The following is a 21,002-nucleotide window of genomic DNA, read 5'->3' as shown; positions in this document are numbered from 1 at the left end:
GACACTAAGAAAATGCCAAAGCAGGTGACAAAATGTCATCCCCACATCCAGCTCATCCAGGAAGGCTCCCCCTCTGGCCAACTCTTGATACCACCACAGGCTTCCTCTACCCCTTCTGGTTTTCCTTAGTATGCCCTCCAGGGAGGAAATTTCAGAGTAAATAACGGGCACAAATGGTATTGCTGCTGGGAAGAAAATGCATCAAGAGCACAAAGAGCATCACTGATTAAAAAATGCTTCTTGGCTGGGCATGGTGGCTCATGCCTGAAACCCCACCACTTTGGGAGGCCAAGGCGATTGGATCACCTGAGGTCAGAAGTTTGAGACCAGCCTGGCCAACATGGCAAAACCCTGTCTCTACTAAAAATACAAAAATTACCTGGGTGTGGTGTTGCGTGCCTATAATCACAGCTACTCAGGAGGCTGAGGCAGGAGAATCACTTGAACCCAGGAGGTGGAGGTTGCAGTGAGCTGAGATCGCACCACTGTACTCTAGGCTGGGCGACAGAGCAAGACTCCGTCTCAAAAAAAAAAAAAAATGCTTCTTGTTGATATGGCTGACTACTGAATAGAGAAAAAGTTACTACATGGCTGCTACTGGCCTGGACTCCATGGGACCTGTCCTTTTCAATAAACCATGTGATAAAACTTAATGAAACTAGAAATTGAATAGATACAGTCTGTTCTGTGAGCAGACATTTTTAATATTCAATTAGACAGTAAAATAATAATGACAAATATAGATAATTCATCCAGGTTTATAGTTTTTTTTTTGGTGGAGTTAAAAAACATTTTGGAGCTAAATCATCATGATAGCCTAAGCAGGAATCACTGATACTAAAAATAAAAGAAAAAAAAAATCACACTTCTACAAAAGGCCACAGCGTGGTTTCATTATAGCTGAGATCATTTTGTGGTAACATATATTAACTAATTCTCTAGGCCTAAGTCGTCTTATTTGTGCTGTAGGACAGGGGTCACTAACTACAGCCCACGGGCCAAATACAACCACTAGTGTTTTACTGGAACATACCACACTCACTCATTTATGTGAATCTATGGCTGCATTCGTAGTTAACTATGACAGAATTGAGTAGCTCTGACAGATACCATATGGCCCACAAAGCCTAAACCATTTACTCTCTGGCCCCCTACAACAAAATGTTGCTGGCCCTTGTTCTAAGAGATGAAATTTGTTGTCTCAACAGAAACTTATTTAAACATTTGAGAAGATCCAAACAAACCTCCTGATGAAGAAAATGAAAAAGAGGAGAGAGGAGGGGACAGGAAGGGAAGAGAGGACTAGCAGTACTCATAGTGGTAGTAGTTGCTGTTTCTTAGGCCTGCTTTAGAACTCTGACAGCTTCATGCAGATACTGTAGGCATCTCCATCTGGGCAAAAATATTCACAAAGTGAATCTTTTAAATTTTCACATTTGAATGTCAAATTTGTTGCCAAACCTTTAATAATAGAAACATGGGTCTTTCAAAAATTAACAACAAAGACCAATTTCTTTTGAAACACTCACTGGAGAGCTTGATTTTGAATTGCTGGGTAACATGACATGGCTTTATTCCTCTAAATCCCAGGATGGGTGTGGGAGGCACTCTGTCCGGCCTGACTAGCCGCTCCCTGAAGGGGTGGTGAGGCAAGGGGTGCTGGTCCTCTGCAGGGAGCAGTGCAGGGTGGGGAGGGTCATGCTCCAGGTGCTGCTGAGGGTGTCAAAGACCAGTGAAACAGCCCAGGGAACAGATGCATGACATAAGCCCCACTGTGACGCCTGTTGGCATTACAAAAAATAGACTGTGAATGGATTTCAGGTGGAAAATGGAAAAGGCATAGATCCTTTCTCCTGGGTCTGACAGGTGGGAAAATTTAAAAAATATATACACACACACAAAAACCAAAAAAGCCACAGTGAATCAAGAACATGGACTGAGAGAGAAATATGAGAATGTAGGTGGGCCTTGAGCACCTCAGACCCTAAAACTGGAATCTGGGCTAACCTCTGTCTACATCTCCAAGGAGCGAGGAGGCCCCAAATACCATATGACTTGCATATTTTATACAGTTTTCGATATACAAATGAGTGAGATCAGTGCTACTTAAATGACAGGCTAGACAAAATGAGAATTGCCCATCCTGTTTGGTTCCAAAAATTTTATCCAAGCAAGCCAGACTACTAGAAAGAAACATCTGGAAGGGCTAGCATCAGGTTAGGTGTCTATAAAAATGCCTTAGCAAAACTGCAATTACATAGTTGAAGGCTTACATAAAAGAGAAATACTCATCTATGGCATCAACTTCAAGAATATCAAAAAATCTAATGCTGCTGGTAGAGAACATGTTTTTCAATGTCTCCTACCTAAGGATCCACACTATATAGGCTTCTTACCATACAGGAAAAACTCTCTCCTCCAAAGGGCTGTTGTAATATTTTGTCACACAATAAGAATGCCACAACTCATTGAGTCTTTTTTTTTTTTTTCTCCACTTGTCTTGGTTGTCAGAAAACTTACAGAGTAAAATTTCAAATTTACAACAAAAATATGATACTGTGCTAGGAAAGATCACGCATGTGAACAACAGGGACAAGATCCCTGCCCTCATGCAAGAAACAGACATTAAATAGGCAAATAGATCTAATGGCAACCCCATATTCCATGGGCCCAGGCAGTTCAGCCTTGGGCCACTAAAGGTACACCAAAATAAACAAAAGATAATTTCATTCTTTACTTAGCATTTCAAAGAACATAAAGGAAAGATAAATTGAGATTCCAAACACCCGCATCTCAAAAGGCCTTTTCCCCTTCTCAAATCTCTCAGATGCCATAGCTATCCCAGAGCCTTACTCACACCAAACAAACCCAATACTTTCTTTCCATTCCCAGATCCATAAGGCTTTCTTTTCCCCTTTCCCACATCTCTAACCATGAGGTTCAACTTAACTTCTCTTCCAATAAACAAAACAGAATCCTTATTCTTTAGGAGAAAAGAGAAGTAAAACTGAGACGACCTCAGATTCTAACAGGCAGAGGGATTGTTGGACGAAGAGAAGGCAGTAAACAGGATGCTCGGATAATTTTTGTCTGGCAATATAAATACAATTGTGAGAGAATATAGAAAAGGTGGTATTACTCACTTAGCATAGGGGTCAGGAGAGATCTCCCTCACAAAGTAACATTTACAGCCAAGACCTGCAGGATATAGAACCAGCTACTCAAAGAACAGGAGGAAAGACCAGGCCTGGCAGGGAAAGCTTATGTGTGAATATCTGAGGCCTGGGCATTCTCTAAGAACTGAAACACACAATCTAACTAGAAAAAAAGAAACAAGCACAGGGAAAACTGATAGGAGATGGGGCTGGAAAGATGGGTGGGATAAAACCAGTCAGGGCCTTCTTCCATCCTAGCGAAAACTCTGATGTTATAGCAAGTACAATAAACACCCAACAGAGCTTTCTAAGAGGGGCAGATCACTCTGATGCTTGTGAAGAAGGACTGGTTGGGAAGAGGTAGGGAATAGCTAAAGAGACATGCAGAAGACGTAAACCAGGGGTGGCAAGGGAGAGTTCAGGCAGCTATTCAGATTTGATGTGCAGAGACTGGTGAGAGATTGATTACAAGTGGGGAGAGGGGGCTGTATCAAGCGTAATTCTTGGGACTCTGTATGTTGATCCTTAAGTAAATGGGGTTAAAGGAAGAGATGATTTGAATAGAAATATCAAGAGTTCAGTCCTGAAACTTAATCCATTATATATTAACAGAATATTATTATATTTAGAAATAATAATACTTAAATTCAATTGCAATGGCTCCCTCATTGTTATTTGCCCAGGGCTTCCAACAGTGTCTGGCAACAAGGCAAGTGCACGATAAATATTTGCAGAATGAATAAAATTTCCTCTGGTAATTCTCTCTCTGGTATTCAAAATATCTGAGCAATATCTTTAGATTAAAACAAATTATGTTTGATGAAATATAACTCTAGATTTGAAATGTGAGAAACATGCTTTTTGTTTTTATCATATAAACTACAGAAAGTAAACTTCAAGAAAATATTCTTGTCTAGTGGAGCCTGAGTTTGAAGATAATACTTGGAAACACTGTTCTATTTGACCTCTGATTATTTAAATTTTTCTTTTTAATTCTGCAGCATGTGTGCTTTTTATTGTGAGTGACTTCAAATTCCTTCTGGAAGTAGATGGGGAATAAATTAGAAAGAAACACTGTGCCTCAGATTAAATGTGATTTGTGGAGCTTAACGGCTACATTCTCACTCCCTGCTCCATCCCAACAGTGAAGGTCCTCTCAGGGCTCATTCTGGGAAATGCAAAGCTCAGGCAGGGGCTGCCGCTCCGGATGACCAACAGGATAGTGCATCCTGGTCCCAGAGTCCCTCCAGAGCTCTAGAATCTCCATCCCCCATTCTCATTCTCGTCGTCCCACTACCATTAGTCCTTGTGTTTAAAAGATAAACATCCTGGGCTAATATTTCAGTAGACAGGCCTGACCTCTATGCTATTTTCCCTTAGGTAAGCCATGTAGAACTGTGCCAGGCACTTATTAAACAGTCGAGAAATCTTAGATATTCGCAGTAGTGATGGCATATGCATCTCAAAGAGTCTTTCTTCATTCAAGGGGGTAAATGAGAATTGTTAGAATTTCAAAAACTGGGCCAAGGTCGGTCAGAAGAAATTCTAGGCAAGAGGACCTTTCATTTCCCTTCAAAAAACACTATGAAGGCTAATTCTGAATCTACCTGTTTCTACCATATGTGATGCTTATGGTATGCCTCTTATTTTACCTTTTCTTTTGCTAACTTTTCTTTTTTAAAACAAACAAACAAACATTTTTTGCCATTAAAAGTAATGGCAAAGCCCCAATTATTTTTGCACCAACTTAAATACAATTATACTTCTTTATTTTTTACTCAGGTTTAACTTATTCCTGGGACATTTAAGAAAACTGTCTGATTGCTAGATCCTATTCACAGTGAGAAAACAAAAACAAAAAACACAAAAAACCTGGACTCCAGTTTTAGATGCCAAGATCTGAGTCCAGTTGCTTACTTTAGCACCCTTATGGATAAAGAAACTCCTGTGAACTGAGATCCTCAACTGTACTGTAAATGACACAGCATCAAACTTGTACACATTTGCTCAAATGCTCCTGTGACTGCTAGTTTCCTGAGCTACAAAACGGGTATGACAAGGTTTATTAATTTAAATCTCATAGAAAAATTCATAAAAGCACAATGGATATATTGGATTTGGGGAAAACATATCCATAGCTTCTTAACAAAATTTTGAACATTGCTATAGGCAGTTATATCCATATTTTCCAGCATGATTATGAAAACCAGCTTAACCCAATAAAGCCATTTGCCATCCTGTTTCACATATGACTAAATGGAATTGTGAGAGACAGTTAGTGACAAAAAAAAAAATAAAACCCTTTTGGAATAAATAAAAGTAAGCAACGCATATCAATCAGCCTCTTAAAGATTTAAATACATTATTTACATTATGCCCCCCAGAACTACAGCCCTTGCACTCTATTTGGTCTATTTGGCTCAATAACTTTTCCAACAACCTCAAGAACATATCAGTCCTGCTACCACTTATCACAAAAAAAAAGCGGGGGGGAATCCTCCTGCCGTATCCAAGTGGGTCACTGCTACTTTTCTCTTTGTTCAGCCTTTCCTATGGAGGTCTGCCAGGTTCTAATGTGGTTCACTGCATATTTTAAATGCTGGAAGTGGTTATGGCCAAAGAAGGTCAGAGAACATGACTGCGAGAGACAGAGGCTGAGATTTAGGTCACCTCTGGGGAGAATATTTATGTTCACCAGATACTTACTGTTCATTAGTGTTCATGCTTTTCCATGGCCTTATTTAATGTTCTAAATTAAGAGCCCTAATTTAGAGGCTTAACATAGTATTTTAAGTGCCTTAACAGTGATTTGCAATAATTTTAAATAAAAATGATCCAATCATCCTATAAACAGAATTGCCATCTTCTGTAAATAGAAATGGCAAGCATTTCAACACTCTTAAAAATATCAGCTCCCTTGATTTCCCTCCACCCTCTCACCAATGCCTCCCTTTCCTTTTCAGAATTCCTTAAAGCAATAGTCCAGAGCACTCTAGGGGAACTCAAGGGACTCGTGTTGATACTAAAGACACTGGGAAGAAGCCATCCTGTGGAGATACACAAGGCTTGCTGTTCTTCATGCATTGTCATGGATGCTGCAGGAGTTATTTTCTTTTATTCTCCGTGACTTATCAAAAAGGAGTACTACAGATTTAATAATGGATAAGCAGCAAAATTTGAACCATAGGCAAAATCAAACTTCAGGATTTACCTGTATTATTCTATTTTTATGAGCATCAGACAGGCAAAACCTGTCTTACAAAGCTGGAAGCAGATATTATCAGGGCTTTCCTACATGATGAACTTCAAAGAAGAAGGAAATAAAACAATGGAATATTCTGATGCCTGCTCAGATTTTATTTTACCATATATAATATAACCCTTATTTATAGAAGCCCTCAACTTCAACTCTGAGCAATTCTCCAAAAAGATACTTCTACCCTCCCAATATCTGCATGGACATTCAACGGAACTCTAAAACAACAAAAACTACTTCTACTGGTGTGTTATTTTATTGCTGAGATGCTTGGAAAACAATCAAAGATTAAGAAACCCAGGTTCTGTGCATGTGCTGCAGCCATCCTTATTGTGGTGGAACAATTTAAATCCGTACATACCCCTATATGTATAAACCTGTAAGGCGGTGGCTGCTGGTTGCCTACAACTACCCATTCCTCCCTTCTTCCATAGTAAAAGAACCTTAATTCTTAGCCAGGAAGAATCCTACCTAGAATAAAGGTTTTATTTGCCAGCCTCCCTCGGCAGGTGCGGCCACATGACTATACGTTGGTCAGTATTATGTAACAGAAGCGAGTGGTATTTCTACAAGGAATCCATAAAAGTGGGATTACTTTCTGCTACCTAGAACATAGATTTTATACCTAGAGCTCTAGCAGCTATCTCAGACTACAAGGTGACCACTCTTAAGGAGAGAAGTCAAATGCTGACCATAGTATTTATCTTGTCAAATCTCTTTTTTTTTTTTTCAAGACAGAGTCTCAGTCTAGTACCCAGGCTGGAGTGCAGTGGCACAATCTCAGCTCACTGCAACCTCCGCCTCCCGGGTTCAAACAATTCTCCTGCTTCAGGCTTGTGAGTAGCTGGGACGACAGGCATGTGCCACCACACCCGGCTAATTTTTGTATTTCTAGTAGAGATGGGGTATCACTATGTTGGCCAGGCTGATCTCAAACTCCTGACCTCAGGTGAATCGCCCACCTCAGCCTCCCAAAGTGCTGGGATTACCGGCATGAACCATCACACCTGGCCATCAAGTCTCTCATATCCACAAATTAACTGTTTGTTTTATGGCAACTGAACAAAATAGTAACTGACATGCCTGTCATACAGTACAAAGAACCTGCCTGCTCTAGGACATGAAATTCAATTTCCTTCTCTGCAGACATTCCTTCACTCATCTGAAGATTATATAGCCAAACGAAACCCATAAAAAAAAATAGCCTAGCATATAAGAGCAAAGGCTCGAGATCAGCTCTGTCTTTGCATATTACCACTAACCCAATCATCCTATCACTCCAATTCAAATTGTTTAACCCCAAGTGACTTCCTAAAAAGAAAAAATAGTATACTAGAATATGTTACGTAGTTTTATAAGTACTCGTAAGTATACTAGAATCCCAAATGCAATTATTATTAATAATAATAGCAATAATAATAGATATCACCTATTGTTCAATATCACATAGCTGCTATTGTACTATTTGGCTAGCTCTCTGCTGATACATATTACCTAGAATTTGAAATAAATATCATTCCTATTTTACAGACGAGGAAACTGAGGCTGTGAGAGGTTAAATAACTTAGCTTTCATTATGCAGCCAGTTCATGGCAGTGATAACAGATGAACCCAGAATTGACTATAAGCTTAAATATTTTGGCTATATAATCCTGTCTTTCAAAATATTAGATAAAATAATCCTGAGAATCTTTATTTTCCTAATTTCAGAACCACAATACAACATCCTACTCCCACCTCTAGTTTACATTAACACGAGCATTTCTTAAAACAAGGAAAAAAAATTGATAGAATTTGTCAACAACTGGTAAATAATCTTTATAAGCTTAAATAGTTTGGCTATAGAATCCTGTCTCTTAAAATGTTAGATAAAATAACCTTGAGAATCTTTATTTTCCTAATTTCAGAACCACAATAAAACATCCTATTCCTACCTCTAGTTTACATTAACATGAGCATTTCTTAAAACAAAGAAAAAAAACTGATAGAATTTGTCAACAAATGGTATATAATCTTAGAACCCAAATGAAACAAATTCCAAATGTAGTTTTCCTTAATTGCCCCTTTTGCTAACAGTTTTATTTCAGGGTATCCTATATATTTCCACAAAAAGGGTCATTGTGCACCTTTCAGTCCTTAAACATCAAAACTAAAAAGAAACACCTATAATGACATGTTCTTGGTTATTACATCTCAGAATGCCATTCCTTTTGAAACAGGGTTGATTTATTTTCTACCTCTTTGTTGAGCTTCCTCCTCAGTGGAACTAAAAGCCACTTAAAGAAATCAAGCCCTTAAAGCATTCCTTAAATACATGAAGCATTTTAGCCAAGATTCAAATAAGTGAGTTAAAACAGAATAATTCAATCTTTCTATTAAAAATAAGATATATGCATTTACATATCTGTTTGTGTATGTACACATGGAGGCATTTCTATTTAAAGGTATATAATTTAAAAATATAGTTATTACATAAAAAGTTTATCATTAGAATAATTAATATTTTCTTGGGCTGCTGAGAGCTAAAGAACTAAAACATTCCTATAAGAAAGTCAAACAGAAGATTAGAGCTCCCTCTTTCTTCTGTTTGAAGGAATTCAACAAAACTCCTCTCCTAGGAGACCAAAGTTATCAAGCAGCCAGCAGCCTAGTAGCACTCCTGCTCACAGCAAAAACATTCCCCTGTCGCTGTACACATTATACATGCTACAAGCATTAGAGTACACTTATTGGTTGTTCATTATTCATAAGTGATTTAAGTAGTAAAAATAAAAGCACTTTTAAAAATAGAAATACTCACAAAGCCATTTCAAACTGTTCTAGCCATTTCTTCTTTAAATCTTTTGTTTTGCAATAAAATTCTAACCCATTTTGTCCTTGGGTATGGATGAGGTAGAAGCCATAAGACCACTGTTAAAATTAATATTCTTTAGATTAATATGTATCATTAATAACATTATGTTTCTAAATTCACAAGAATACCACAACTATCCAAAAACTCCTCACAATATTATCAATGTACAAACTGAACAATCAAGCTTATTGTAGTCAACTTCATATCTATAACAATTTCTATGCCAAATGCGTTTTATTATCTGGATCATTAGGGCATTAGAAATGATCAGATCTGGCTATGGCATTATCCAGTTATTTCTCACAAAGTTATGTACCTAATCAATCTCTAGAAACAAAAACATCTGGATTGATAAGCCATATCTCACATTAATGTATTATCATACTTTTCCTTAATGTTCAAGATTATAAGTAAATTACAGTTATTAGTTTCCAAAAACTCACCTTTTTATTTTCTTTATCGGTTGTAGGATTATTGGCTATCTTGTACTGCTGAAGATCTATTATTTCCTTCATTTCATAGTTATCACCTTTTCTCTTACATACGATCACTGCCAAATCAAATAAGAAGATATGCCTGGGAAAAAGAGATTGATTGATTGATTGATTTTAAATGGTTTAGAAGCATGTGTATTAATTTTTTTGGGTAAGATATAATTAAAGCAACCAAATGTTTTTTTCTTTGCATTAAAGACAACAGGTAGTATCATACACTGAAAACAACAGGGTATTTGAGGTTATAAGAACTGTGTGTGGAATTTCCCTTTACCTTGTAAATGGCCTCAGTGTGCTTTGGTTCCCTCATTTTAAAAATGGGCAAAAATCATAGTAAGAGTAAAATGCACACTGCAGAGTTGTTGAAAGGGCCAAGTGAGATAAGCCATAAAGTTTGTTCATGAGCAATTACCTTTTTTAATTTAAAAGCTAAAAACATATAGAATAATATTAATGACATCCGTAGCAGCTTCTACTGAAGTTACTAGGAATCAGCCAGAATGCCTTGAGAAGTGTTGTTCATCCCTTTCACAAACATGACTCAATTTAAATCCCCAAGACCACATGCTGGGAAGGTATCATTGCCATCTTCATTTTACTGAGGAGGAAACTGAGGCTTAGAGAAGTTAGATAATTTGCTCAAGGTCACACTGCTAGTGAGGCATGTAACAGGATTCACAAACAGGTCTAATTTTGGAAATTGTGCTTTTACCCTCTATATTGTTCCTCATGATTTAATTGGCCACCTAAAAACCCAAACTGAATGGTATATGAGCCAAGTGTAAACTGAAAACGTTATGGTGAAATTTCCATGTTAATATTTCTTTTTTCTTATTAAGAACAACATAACTTGGGGGAGAAAATAAACCTTATAACCACATCATCCAATACCAATACTTGTGTATTTTTATAAACTCTCAGTGATTAACACACATTTTTTTTATACACAATGATAATGACACATTCACAGGGCTGTAACACTTGCATCACTTTTAACGTCTATTTCTCCCAGAGAGGTTTAAAGGACCTGTGGAGCCAGGGTTATCGAGGAAGAAGCAAGAGCTGATGCTGCCCCCTACTGGCTTTCGCTTCTCCAAAGATTCCAGAAAACGATCATTGTCAACCACAAAAACCTCTGTTTGATGATTACATATATACATAATTAAGGACTCCGGGCCAAGCTTACTAATCTTCAACAACTACATCTGCAAATTTCCCTCAAGAAAATATTACTACGTGATTCTCACTTAATCTTCTTTCTTAGGGTATTTTTCTATTATTTTTAGTTATTTAAAAATATATTCCAAAAATTCAATTATGTTTTTATGGTAGTTATCTGTTCTTACTTTATCGCTCTTCTCATTTTAATGTATCCTAGCTGATCATCTATACTTGTTACTTCCTTCTTAATAACTTAGACAAATTAATAGATACCAGAACCCAGGTGGGAATACCTAAGATAATCTAGATTTAAAAAATTTAGAAATCATGGGTTGGTCTGTCTCCTTGTATTTCTTCCTTTTTTCCCCCTACTTCACACTGGAAAAATTGTCTTTAAGGTTTTCTCAGTTTTCTGACACTAATTACTTATTTTGAAAATAGTATTCTTCTTTTCTTACCTTTCTTGTTTGGTATGCTTGTCTAGAGTGGTTATTCGAATTTCACCATCTCCCTGAGGTCGTCCAAAAAGCAAAACTGGTTGGTTCTAAAATATAAAATGTACATGTCAGAGTTTTTCATAATCACATGAAAATAAATACAAATATTAGTAGAGATATTTACTCAAGACAACTACCTTATTACATTAAAATGTTACCATTTTTTATACTTTTAAAGCATACTTACTCTAAAAAGCTCAGGTCTACATGACAAATAAGTCTGTCCTCTGTAATCCCAGGGGGTATGTCAAGGACATCAATTGATTTTAATTATTATATATTCTTAAAGGGGAAATTAGCTATGAAAAGAAAGACTCAACCGGAAGGGTCCAAATTACGAGACAGTTCGGCAACTAATATTTTTTGAGCATCTACTATGTGCCAACCACCATAACAGGTGTACGGCAAAATGATACAGACACTGCCCTCATGAAGCACACTGCCCAGTGGAGGAACAAATATTCACAGAAGCATGCAATTACAAACACACAATTGCCATGAAGGAGTACAGAAAGGGGCGGGGGGGCGCGCGCTAATTTGGTCTATAAAGTCCAGGCTGGCTTTCTTGAGCTAGGACCTCAAGGATGAAAAGCTCTGAGTTAATTATTTAAAATAATGAGCTATTTTCCCAGAGGCTGATAACTAAATTATTTTTAAGTGTTTATGAACACTTACTGTACACGCTAGAGGAAAAAAGAATTGACTGAAAATCACTAACATTCAGAAATTCCATTTTAATAAAGGGCAGAGATGTGTGATTAACACTATAAATATAAAAATAAATGTATCTTATCAAAATCCCAGTGATATTTTCTGCACAAATAGAAAATTCCATTCTAAAATTCTTATGGAATCTCAAGGGATTCTGAAGAGTCAAAACAATCTTGAAAAGGAACAAAGCTGGAGGTCTCATACTTACTGACTTGTTTCCAAAACTTATTGCAAAGCCACAATAATCAAAATCATGTGGCACTGGCATACAAACAGGTATATAGACCAACAGAATAGTAGAGAGCCCAGAAATAAGCCCTCACATATATGGTCAAATGATTTCCAGCAAGGTTAACACCATTAAATAGGGAAAGAATAGCCTTTTCAACAAATGGTGCTGGGAAAACTGGATATCCACATGTAAAAGAATAAAGGTAGACCCTTCATTACCTTACACCATAAATAAAGAATAACTAAAAATGTTTCAAATACCCAAACATAACAGTTAAAACTATAAAACTTTTACAAGAAAATGGGGAAAAACTTTATGACAATAGATTCAGCAATTATTTCTTCGAGATTGATAAATGGGACTTTGTCAAAATTAAAAACTTTTGTGCCTCACAGACAATATCAACAGAGTGAAAAGCCAACAGACACAAGAAAAGTATTTGAAAACCATGTGTCTTATAAGGGATTGATATCCGGGATACAAATAAAGAGCTTCTACAACACAAAGACAAAAAACAACTTGATTCAAAAATGGGCAAAGCACTTGAATAGGCATTTTTCCAAAGAGGATATACAAATGGCCAGCAAACACACAAAGACAATATTCAACATCATTAGTCATTAAGAAAATGCAAATCAAACCCACGATGAGATATTGCTTTAAAACCATTAAGATGGCTGTTACCCAAACAAACCGAATAGTGAGTGTTGGTAACGATGTGGAAAAACTGAAACCCTTGTGCATTGGTAGTAGGAAAGTTAAGTGGGGCAGCTGCTGTGGAAAATGGTATAGCAATTCTTCAATAAATTAACATAATGACCATACAACCCAGAATTCCACTTCCAAGTATATAACTAAAAGAAGTGAAAGCAGGCACTTGAATAGATATCGGTACACCTGTGACAATAATAATATAACAGTATTATTCACAATAGCTGAAAGAAGGAAGCAACCCAAATGTTCATCAATGAAAAACAGTGAGGTATTTATATAAAATGATGTATTATTCAGCTTTAAACAAATGGAAATCAAAAAAATAAAATGTTGACACATGGCTACAACAAGGATGAACTTTGAAGACATTATGCTAAGTAAAATAAGCCAGTCATGAAATGGCAAATATTGTATGATTTCACTTATATAAGGTGCCCAGAGTAGTTAAGCTTACAGAGATAGAAAGTAGATTGGTAGTTTCCAGGGGCCAGGGAAAGAGAAGAATGGGAAGTTCATGTTTAATGAGTACAGAGTTTCAGTTTTGCAAGATGAAGTTTTGGAGACGGTCACACAACATCATGAATGCACTTCTAATTTGAAAATAATTAGAATGGCAAATTAATGCTATATATATTTATAGCATTAATGTGTGTGTATGTATGTGTGTGTGTATATATATACACACATACACACACACATATATATATACACATACACATATATATATACATACACACACACACATATATATATATATACACACACACACATACTTTTTTTTTTTTTTGAGACAGAGTCAGAGTCTCGCTCTGTTGCCTAGGCTGCAGTGCAGTGGCACGATCTCGGTTCACTGCAGCCTCCGCCTCCTGGGTTCAAGCAATTCTCCTGCCTCAGCCTCCCCAGTAGCTGGGACTACAGGCACGTGCCACCATGCCTGGCTAGTTTTTGTATTTTTAGTAGACACGGGGTTTCACCATGTTGGTCAGGCTGGTCTTAAACTCCTGACCTCAGGTGATCTGCCCGCCTCGGCCTCCCAAAGTGCTGGGATTACATGTGTGAGCCACCACACCTGGCCAATGCTATATATATTTTACCACAATTTTTTAAAGGCTACACAGCTGTCCAAGAAATATGCTATGGAATTCTAAAGAGGAAAAATAATAGGAGATTAGGAAAAGGGATTTATTTTAGATGCACCTTGAATAAATTTGATAGGGAATAGGAAAAAAACATTCTAGGCTCTGAGATTACAATCGAAGGCAGAACTGTAGAAACATATGTCAAATTGGAGACCTTATAATACAGCAAAATATCCACAATGTAAAGTGTACGGGCAGTTATTAGCTGGAGGGGTTCAGGAAAATAGCTTAAGTCCAGATCACTGAGGACCTTAAATATCATGCCAAGGAATATTGACTGAATCTTGAAGACAACAACAAAAAAATCTTGACAAATTTGAGAAAGAGAGTAAATTGAGAAATCCACATTTTGGAAATGCAACTATACGAAGAGATGATGAGAGGCTACTGTGACTGGAAAACTGGCAGATGATGGTGTCCTGAAATGGGTATGTGGCTGCATGTGTGAAAAGAAAGAGACAGGTTCACAATGTTTCAGAGAAAGCAGCGATGAAACTGCTCTACCAAAAATGTATCTTAAATTCACTCATCTCTATTTGCACTGCCCACAGATTAATCCAGGGCTGCATCCTCTCTTGAAACCACTTCAACAGCTTGCTGGCTGGGCTGCCTGCTTACAGGGTCTTCTTGAAATGTCAATCAGTCTGTTGTAATACTCCCTGATAGAAACCTTTTAATAGCTTCCCACTGCAGTCACAATAAAATCCCAATTCAGCATATTGGCCTACAAGGCTGTGTTATGTAATTGCCCTGCCCATTCCTCATGGCTCAGAGCCCACCATCCTTCCCTTCACTCTCCATTTCCAGCCACTCTTACCTTTCAGCTTCTTGAATACACCTGGTTCTTGCCCAACTCTGAGCATTTCACCTGCTACGGCTTCTGCCTGGGTCACTTTCCCCTAGATCTTCGTGTGGCTGGCTGCTTCTTATCTGCTAGGTCTCAGTTCAAATGACTTAAAAGGACTTTTTCCAACCAACTTATCTAAACTAGGACTCCCCTTGTAATCCTCAGTTATAGCAGCCAGTTCACAGCACTAATCTCAATATGGCATTTTTAACTCTTTTTTTTTTAAACTGTCTCCTCAATCTTGAGACCATCTTGTTCACAGTTACAGTCCCAGCCCCAAGCAAAGTGTCTGGGTCATAATAGTCACACAGCAAATATATGTAAAATGAATAAATGAATAGGAATCAGCCATGAGTATGTAGGGGGATGAGGGAAAGAAAAGAAAAAAAAAAGTGGACTCCTATATTTAGATTCAGACTGCTGGGAGAAGAGGCAGAGTGTGACTAAGGTAAGAGGGACAAGCCATCACAAAGTCCCTAGACACAAGCAGGTCGCAGGTGCCCTCAGACACCCACATGAACACTGCCAAACAAAGGGATTGGCAACAACCTCCAACAGTAGAAACTTGAAGGTAAACTATGTTTTCTTCAACAACAACTCCTAGAATGTCGTTGATGTGGGGGTGAGGGGAAGCTGGATGGAAAGATAATTACATACCAAATTCTCTATAGATAGCTGAAACTGTTTAATTTCACGAAGGGTCTCATTATCTCTTTTCACTTCATTCACATATTGTGCCAAGTCCTAGACAATAAAGAAAAGGGTAGAAAAAGAAGGCACACTAAGATTAGAGATGCAAACTGCTTTGAAAGAAAACACATCATTAATTCCATTAGTGGTAAAAGTAACCACTGTAACTTTTCAAAGACAGTAAAATGAATGCCCAGTCAATCAAAGCTGCATCACAGAGGCAATTTTAAAATGTCTGAAGTACAGCTGGGAAGACTGAAGAGCTGTCATTTGTCACACCACTGAGAAGAGTCAGGATGTTGTTGCCTTAAAAGACAAAACAAAATATACCGCAATAGAGCAACAAAAAGAAAACTAGGTCGGAAGAATAGAAATTCCAAGCACGTTAATTACTGACCTTGAGAGAGTGATATTTTTACACAGGTTAGAAGAAGGGCAATCATGAACGATTAGCATGAGAAAAGTAACCAAAAGTTAGATAATGAATCTAGTAAGACTGTTTTATTTTTGCAATCAGGTCTCAGGTCTTCTTGGTTCCTGAGAGCATTCGGTCAAGGAAACCAGTTCAATTTTAAAGAGTTAACCCGTTTATGGATTCAGGAGAAGTAAAGGAGAGGTGAGGAACTAAATAGCACAACATGCTGGAACTAAATTTAATTCATGAATTAAAGTGAACATAAAATGCTGGCCGTGTCTTTCCATGTGCCTTCACCTATTTTAAAATGTCTTTTCTCATATTTGAGGAAACATTAGCTAATCTTTCCATACTGTAACTAGCTATTTTTGTTACATGTGCTCCAGATTTTCCTGTTTTCTGAGCTCTTTTTCTTTTTTCTCTACCCTCTTAAATTCATCTGCAACAGTAGGGACAGAACTCTGCAAAAAGCAGTTCCTAACTTTGTTCTAAATGGAAGTCTGACTTTTCATAGGATAGATCCATAAACGACTCCTTTAAAATTTGGAACTTGGTTTGACTTTTTAATAATAATAATAAATAATTATGTGGTGTTTCCTGTTAGTGGTAGACCATCAGCCAAACAGCGAAGCTAACACGAATTGGTACAAGGACAGAGTTAAGTAATTATGCACTGCTCTGAGCAGGGTCACCTTGCCATTTTGTTTTAAAGAACAAATATTTGCCTACGCTTTAAGTTATTGGCAAATATTATTTCGTTTCAAAGTCATTTTTATTTAACATAATGTGGAAACTGAGGTTTTACATCTTCCCCAGTATGTTCAAAATGTGTGTCTTTTCTATTCATAATTTTTGTATTTTCCTGAAAACTGAACAAACTGAAATTCACTTGTATTAAGCCATAGCATCCACAAGGGTAAACCTAGCAGATACCCTCATATGAGGAAAATAAGTTACACGGGGTTCTGAAGCCACCAGCTGGCCTATGACTTACACAAGCCAACGTTTTCTATTAGTCACCATGAAAAGAATGGGAAAAAAATATGATATTAAATAATTCCCCATGGTTATGAAAGTTTTTATACTTGTATCTAAGTGATTTTAATATACTTCTTAGTTTTATGTGTTGTCTAACAATTAAATCCATGCAGGGATACCTATTCCAGTAAAAAAAAAAAATCCAGTTGTCTCCACTAAAAACAAATGTGTATTATACATAGGCATGTCATAATATTTTATTAATGTGTCTATATATGTTTGTGTATATATATGTGTATATATATGTGTGTGTGTGTATATATATATATATATATATATGCAATTTGAATTCCATTGTCTTTAGGCAAGAATAAAAAATACAAACAAATTACTGATGAATCTGCCCTACCTTCATGGCATCAAGAGCCAGTTTCAGATTTGCCTTCTCAGTCGAATCAGTGGTATGTTTGACCAGTTCCTATTTGGAAGATATGGTTTAGTACTACTTTCATCAAATTAAAACTAAGACATACTAAAGAAAACATTTTTACAAATAAACCATTATTATTGGTTTTCTCTCTATAATGTGATAAATCTAATATGTCTGGGCTCCATTTCCATCAAAAATTTCAAACTGTAAGAAGACCAACTAGACACCAAAAAATCATGAGACACAATATGAGACATTTTCTTTTCAAAGATGAATCTGAATTCTATCCACCACCATTACACTGACATTGATCCCTATTGTTATGAAAGATTCCATAATGATTATAATCACACTTTTTACTCATTTATTATTCTTGGCTTCAGCTTTTGATTCTTTTAACTGCATCCCTCCTTTCATTTCAGGGACATCAGGATGTTCTATCTGTTGTTGTTATTGCTGTTAAAATTGTTTATCTGTCCATCCTAAATTTCTGCCTCCTCCTCAGTCTTTCATAGTTTCTTCTTTATCTGCTTCTTAGAAAGTTATTGTTCCTTAAGTTTTCACCCTAGTCCTCTTTTTTCCCCTGATTTTACATACTCTACAAATTCTATCACAACCACTGTCATAATGTCAACTATCACCTCATGGGCCAATTACTGTGAAATGTATGTGCTCAACCCAAAATTCACACATGAGTCCCGGACTCATCCGTCCAACTAAATGGTTCTACCTCATTATTTCAAAGTCCCCTCAAATCCAACATTCCCCAAACTTAATCAATCTTCACCCAGAATCCTATTCTTGGATCCTATTTCTGTTTTATTGAATGATGGCACTTCCATCAGTGTCATCACTGAAGCCAAAACCTAAAAGGTGTCCCAGACTTCTCCCTGTTCTCTCTCCCTCACTATGTCCTATTGATGTTAACTTTGATCCTGCCCCCTTGGAACTATCGTCATTGCCACTAATTAGGTTCAGATCCTCACGTTTTTCAAACAGATAATTATTTGCCAAGCATGGTGACTAACACCTGTAATCCCAGCACATTTCCAGGCTGAGATGGGAGGATCACTTGAGTCCAGGAATTTGAGATCAGCCTGGGCAACATGACAAGACCCCATCTCTACAAAAAAAAATTAAAAATTAGCTGGGCAAGGTGGCATGAGCCTGTAGTCTCAGCTACTTGGGAGGCTAAGGCAGGAAGACAGCTTGGGCCCAACTGCAGTGAGCCATGACTACACCATTGCACTCTAGCTTGGGCAACAGAGAAAGACCCTCTCTTAAAACAAACAAACAACAAAACCAGGTAATCATAATGAGCTTCTGATTGGCCTTCTGACTTGCAGTCTCTCCTCACTACAGTCCAGTCACTCTATTGTCATCAGGGGTAGGTTTCTATAATATAAATCAGATCCTGCCTCTACCCTACTCAGACTTCTGTGATGCCCCACAAAAGCTTCAGGTTGTCACCCATACCTCCTAGACTCCTCATGATCTGAATTCTGCAAACTTCTCTCAATTTCTCTCTCCACTTTCACCCAGACAACTTATATTCTATTCATACTAAATTAATTGCAATTCTTAAATTATGTTCTAATATCTAATCCCATTAGAAATATTATTTTTTCTGCTTACAAAGCTCTTCCCCTCTGATCTACTTATTGACCCCTTACTCTTCCTTTAAAGCCCAACTCAAGAGTTACTCCTCTGGGGAGTCTTCTATGACAGAGGCCTCTACTCAGGTCCCCAGCTTCCCTATACATAATTATTTAGGCCTTTAACTGTGCTGGTTCTGTACCTTACATGTACCTATCATATTGTGTTATACTTGGCAGCTTATACTTCATTTTTCCTTTCTAAATTATGAGCTTTATCCGAGTAGGGTCTGTCGTATATCACGAGTGCCTAATACTATGTTTGGCACAGAGAAGCCATACAAAAATCTTTAATGAATCCAATACTACCAGTGTTTCTGCTATAAACAAGAACTTAAAGACAGAATCTATTAAGTATAACAAATTCATAAAAATTCTATTCTTTTATTCCTTAAAAGTTACTTTTACTTCATCAAGTAAAAGTCATGTTATTAAAGTTCCCAATCACCCACTATAAAATATTCTCACTTTGTGAATCTGTGGTTTCAAATCATCAAGCATTTCAAGTGATTTCGCCACTAAAGTATAGTAGTAAGTAAAAAAGTCTAAACTGATAACCACATTTGTTCAACAAACTTCTAGACAACAAATAAATTTTACTCCATAGAATTTTGAGAGGGAAAAACATTTCTAGAATTTTTACCTATGTGTAGTATCCAAATAAAACTTTCCCTATTTTAAAAAGTCATCACATGGAACTAAACATACTCTTAAAATTTTAAATATAAAACAACCCAAGGGAAATTAGGGGGAACAGTTTACTAAATTTCAAAAAAGTATAGTTGTAGTTTATACTTTTCTAAGTCTGTGTAAAACCCTGTAAGGACCAAAATAGGTATTTTTTTAAAAAGCTGTACCTTCTAAATTCTTCAATCGATACTTGACTACACCAAAGTTACAAAATAAATTATTACCTTATTTTGGACATGTATTTAGTTCCAGGATGCCTTGGAAACTGATTGCCTGAGTCGTCCTTATTATTTTTTCATAAAATCCAATTTGACTAAGTTGCTTTGAGTTTAGGTCTCATAAATGTTTTAATGCATTTTTAAGGAATAATCAGGGTTTGAATTTTTCTGATTTCTCAGTAGAACAAAAATAGAGATGACTAATAATTTTGCAGCTACAGTTCAAGAAATTTAATATACAGGATATACAAAGCACAGCCGATGCAAAATTGTATTTCACATACAGGTAGTAGATCTTTTTAAAATGACATTTCACAAGCATCAGCAGAGTTGACAGACTAATACACTAAGACATTTCTTTGGAGCAGAACTAATGAGTCTCCTGGTATAGCTATCAAATTAAATTTATAAGACTCTCCACCCTCATTTAGAAGACTAACCGTGGAAACCATAGCTTTGTGGGCTATAACAAGAATCACTTCAAAATAAATGTAGTCTTATTATAATTTAGTATAGTAGAAAGCAATATGGAATGTCACACAATTCTCTTTGGCTTACTGTTACAAGGCAAGAGGTCTAATATGATTAATCTGCCCAAATTCCAGTGCACTGCAATATTGAGGTGCTCATAAATAAATACTGATAACTACAGAAGACTTGGTTGAAAAAATATTTTTATTTGTTTTGACTTGTTTTTAATTATTTTCTAGCCAGTCCTGTTTTAAGGACACAAAATGTGATTTATGGCAGCTACTGACCATCTCTGCTAAAAGGAAGAAAAAATGTCCAGCTGTTCTGTTATTTCCCACTTAACTATAATAATAATTCAAAATTTTAAGGGGATTTGGCCCAACACATGGAATATC

At 36.8% G+C, this 21,002-nt stretch overlaps 1 protein-coding gene across 6 annotated transcripts in view; it reads right to left on the bottom strand.

Moving 5' to 3' along the window:
• VAV3 (vav guanine nucleotide exchange factor 3) overlaps positions 1-21,002 on the bottom strand; it is a 401,666-nt gene that overhangs the window by 175,907 nt on the left and 204,757 nt on the right. For 5 of the 6 annotated variants that reach the window (XM_016923622.3, XM_016923599.4, XM_016923612.4 and 2 more), the window contains 5 exons: positions 17,553-17,621; positions 15,718-15,804; positions 11,379-11,464; positions 9,709-9,841; positions 9,212-9,321 (listed from right to left, as the gene is read on the bottom strand). In XM_016923622.3, coding sequence (XP_016779111.2) covers positions 9,212-9,321; positions 9,709-9,841; positions 11,379-11,464; positions 15,718-15,804; positions 17,553-17,621 — 485 coding nt within the window. The remainder of the gene's footprint in view (positions 1-9,211; positions 9,322-9,708; positions 9,842-11,378; positions 11,465-15,717; positions 15,805-17,552; positions 17,622-21,002) is intronic. The other variant, XM_016923606.4, reaches the window with a different exon arrangement.

This window comes from Pan troglodytes, chromosome 1 (genome assembly GCF_028858775.2).
Source record: "Pan troglodytes isolate AG18354 chromosome 1, NHGRI_mPanTro3-v2.0_pri, whole genome shotgun sequence".
Lineage (NCBI taxonomy): Eukaryota > Metazoa > Chordata > Mammalia > Primates > Hominidae > Pan > Pan troglodytes.
The sequence above is the reverse complement of the archived record's forward strand: the minus strand, read 5'-3'. Positions and strand labels throughout refer to the sequence as shown.